Source organism: Austrofundulus limnaeus, unplaced genomic scaffold (genome assembly GCF_001266775.1).
Source record: "Austrofundulus limnaeus strain Quisiro unplaced genomic scaffold, Austrofundulus_limnaeus-1.0 Scaffold791, whole genome shotgun sequence".
Lineage (NCBI taxonomy): Eukaryota > Metazoa > Chordata > Actinopteri > Cyprinodontiformes > Rivulidae > Austrofundulus > Austrofundulus limnaeus.
The window spans coordinates 192,693-196,078 of record NW_013953193.1 but is presented as its reverse complement, the minus strand read 5'-3'; the positions used below and the strand labels follow the sequence as shown (position 1 = coordinate 196,078).

General features: G+C 41.0%; 1 protein-coding gene across 1 annotated transcript in view; it reads right to left on the bottom strand.

The window, feature by feature from the left end:
• Window positions 1-489: 489 nt before the first annotated feature.
• LOC106532550 (protein-glutamine gamma-glutamyltransferase K) overlaps window positions 490-3,386 on the bottom strand; it is a gene marked incomplete at its 3' end in the record, with an annotated part of 32,714 nt that continues 29,817 nt past the window's right edge. The window contains 6 exon segments of the mRNA XM_014028642.1: window positions 490-650; window positions 974-1,258; window positions 1,356-1,509; window positions 2,285-2,477; window positions 2,558-2,696; window positions 2,795-2,972. Coding sequence (XP_013884096.1) covers window positions 490-650; window positions 974-1,258; window positions 1,356-1,509; window positions 2,285-2,477; window positions 2,558-2,696; window positions 2,795-2,972 — 1,110 coding nt within the window.

Genomic DNA, 3,386 nt, shown 5'->3' with positions numbered 1-3,386 from the left:
CAATACAGGCCAGGTCACATGACGGTCCGAAATTATACCGTGTAATATCTCATCAATTATAGCAGCACAAACAATTGTTTCAACGGCAAAAACCTGCACAAACAAAGCACTACAAAACTGGACTAGTTTGGTTCATTTTGAAGCGAGTGGTGTGACCCCTGAATGACCCTTACAAATAATCTGTAATATATAAAAAACCATGGCAGCACAAATGGCAATTTCAAGAACACAAACCCAGACAAACAAAGCACTAACCACTCAGCCTAATTGCCTTTTTTTCTGTGGTACATTTTTTGGGRGGGGTTTGTTTCACTCAGCTGTTAACTCTGATTGTTTTTTTCTGAAATAAAACGTGATTTGAAGTAAAAGCTGAAGAAAGCTCCCAGTTCTTGTGTTCATTCTTTTGATTTCTTGAGCTACATCAAAATGACCTCCTAGGAAAAACARATACTGCCTTTCTTCTGTTTGATGATATCCTGTGTTTCTTACTTTCATGAGAAGGTCGGGGGTCCGGAGTCGGAAGCTGAACTGCGTGGCCAGAACCTGCTGTGTCTCCTGAACCCTCCCTGACACTGTCAGCATCAGGGCAGCCTGGTCTATCAGCTGGTTTTTGTACACTTTRTACTCTAAAACCCAGTCCAACAACTTCTCTGTGAAAATAAAGACAAGATGTGGATGAATGAGCTGGATGTTGTTGCATTTGTAAAAAYGTGTTTGTAATGTGTGTGTGGGTGGAGCTAAATTGGGGTCATAACTTTTGTTCAAAATAAAAAAAAATTGAAACTGAAAATTTTTTTTGAAACTCAAGATGTTTGAGACTTCCAGATTGCAATGCATTGTTTTTCAGTTTCAAATATTTTTTCAGTTTCAAAGTTATTTTTCAGTTTAAACATTTTTTTCAGTTTCAATTTTTTTTTATTTTGAACAAAAGTTATGAACCCAATTTAGCTCCACATGTGTGGGCTCAGCTCACCCTCCTGAGGCAGCAGCTCCACTTCCGTTTTGTCCTGTCGGACCGTGGCTTTGTGGACTCCGGTGTAGTACATGACGGCCAGCTGGCTGTGCAGCATGACTCGGCGCCGCTCTGAGCTGACGTTTTTCAACATGATGCTCAGCTCTGCGTCTCCTCCCATTTTAGGGCCCTCTCCTTCCATGAGGACTCTGACAGAGACGTCCTCTGCTGTGGGAGAGGAGTAGCTCCCTGCTTTGGTGCCGAAGCGACAGGCTGTTTCTACAGCGATCCGCTCCTCCTCCGAGCCTTGAAAGTCAACAAACATAAGACCCGAGAGGGTTCAAATAGTTCTGATGGGAGGTTTTGAAGTTTTTATTTTGATCTTCTGCACTTTGATTTGTACCTTCAGGATATTTGTAAAGGTGTGTGATGTCGCTGCGTTCCTCTGAGCCGACAGCTTTGGTGCTGATGGAGTGACCCACCGTCTGCTTCTCACTGTAAATCTGTTTGAAGGTACCGTCAACATTTTTCTGCCAGTAGATTTTATCACTGTTCACCTGCAGAGACACACAGGGACATGATCAGAACAAATACCATATTTATTCGTGTATAATATGATCTCATGTATAATACGACCCCCCCCCCCTTTTTTTTAGCTTAAAAAGCATAAAAAATTTAATCCTCAAACTACCTCCAATTTCATACAGACTTCAAGATTTTTCAGCCTTTGCAGTCTTTATACATATCAGTAAAATGATCATTGGACTGTTCATTTTATTTTAACAACATATGTACTAAAAGGTATTTNGTCATGTACCCAGAATGCATCGCATCAGTTTTCCAATAAACAGATTTAAAATTACTTTATTGATGCTTCTTTAATGAAAAATCTACAACAGACAAAAGAAAAAAACAAAGAAGCAGCCGAACTAGCAATCCTCAACAACTTTTTCATTTTTACACCAGGAGCCAAAGTTCTGTTTCAGGAAATCACATCCCCAGCAATCGGAGGTTGTAAGATTAAGCTGTAAAAGAGTTCTAACACCACTAGTTGGTAGWGTTKTACATTTATTGTACATGAATTATTGACAGCTAGTATGTGTTAAATTGAAATTGTGCTTTAAATTTAGCTTCTGCTAGTTTTCTATGGTGTAAGTGCTTTTGAAGTTGCAAACCTAAATATTTTCATAAACAACTTTAGGAATTGCAGAGATAATTGTTGGATTAGCGCTGCCCACCACTGCTGAAACGAATTGAATTAACAACAACAATAATATCGGATATAGATATCAGCTGAAATTTAATATCGAACATCTATATTCAGAAGCTAACCTCAGCAAACACGAATGCACAGTCATGTTTGAGGTAGACATGTCCGTTACGGACGGCAGCGAGGGAGGCGGGACCACAGCGATAGATGCCCTGGCTGGTTTCCTGTGGCGTGGCGTCCACTGCCTGCCAGCCTCCGTTACCAGGMGGCAGGTCCGGACGGGCCATCCAGCAGTCGTTCCACACGTGGAAGTTCCTTCAGAAAAAGACAGTTCAGTGAATGTTTCAGGTGTCCTGCAGAACTATAACACTTCATTAAAGCAAGAGGAAACTAACCAGATGGAGTCTGTATTCAGGTACTCTATAGGGGCCAGGTTCTCATCCAGGTACACATCTGTTGTCAGGGAAACATCTGTATCATGAGCTGAGCTGAAGTTGGTCACAGTTCGAGCAGGAATACCCAARCATCGTAAAACTGCAAAAATAAAACAAGATATAAGATATGTATTAACAAACACTTCTGCAAACGTGAACAATCCAAACAACAAATCAAAAATGTAACTCTTAGCTGACCTGTAGTGAAAACTCCAGCAAAGACCCAGCACTGGCCGTACTTCACCTTGGAACCTTTGTTTTTATAGTATTCTTGCAGGATTTCCACACTGCCACTCCATAATGTTGGAGAAGTTCCATTTGAATAATCTCCTGACCAGTTTCCTTCCAGAACACCCAGATCATCCACAGAGTTCACCTGGAGAAATGAAACAACCATTATACACCTGAAGCCTGGCTCAGACACTTTATGTCAGACTCAAACAGATACTATGTGGACTTTAGAGTCAAACTGGTGCAAACAACAAACAGGTGTGTTCAAACCAGTCAAGGTGAGGCTTTCAAACAACTGATGAACATGGTGGTGGTAGCATTATGCTCTGCAGTCACTGGATGTTTGTTTATGTGCAATCACTGCAGAGAACTCCACTTGAAAACAGACCATTTTAGCCGTAACTCGAGACAGGAAGGTGCTAGCCGCACAAAACTTGAACGCCATACATTTGGAAAGATGTTTAATAATTCAGCTTGGCCATGAAAGCTCTGACCTACCCAGAAAAAAAAATCGCCATTTTTAATCTGAGTGATAAAATCAGGGCTATTTGGCCAAAAG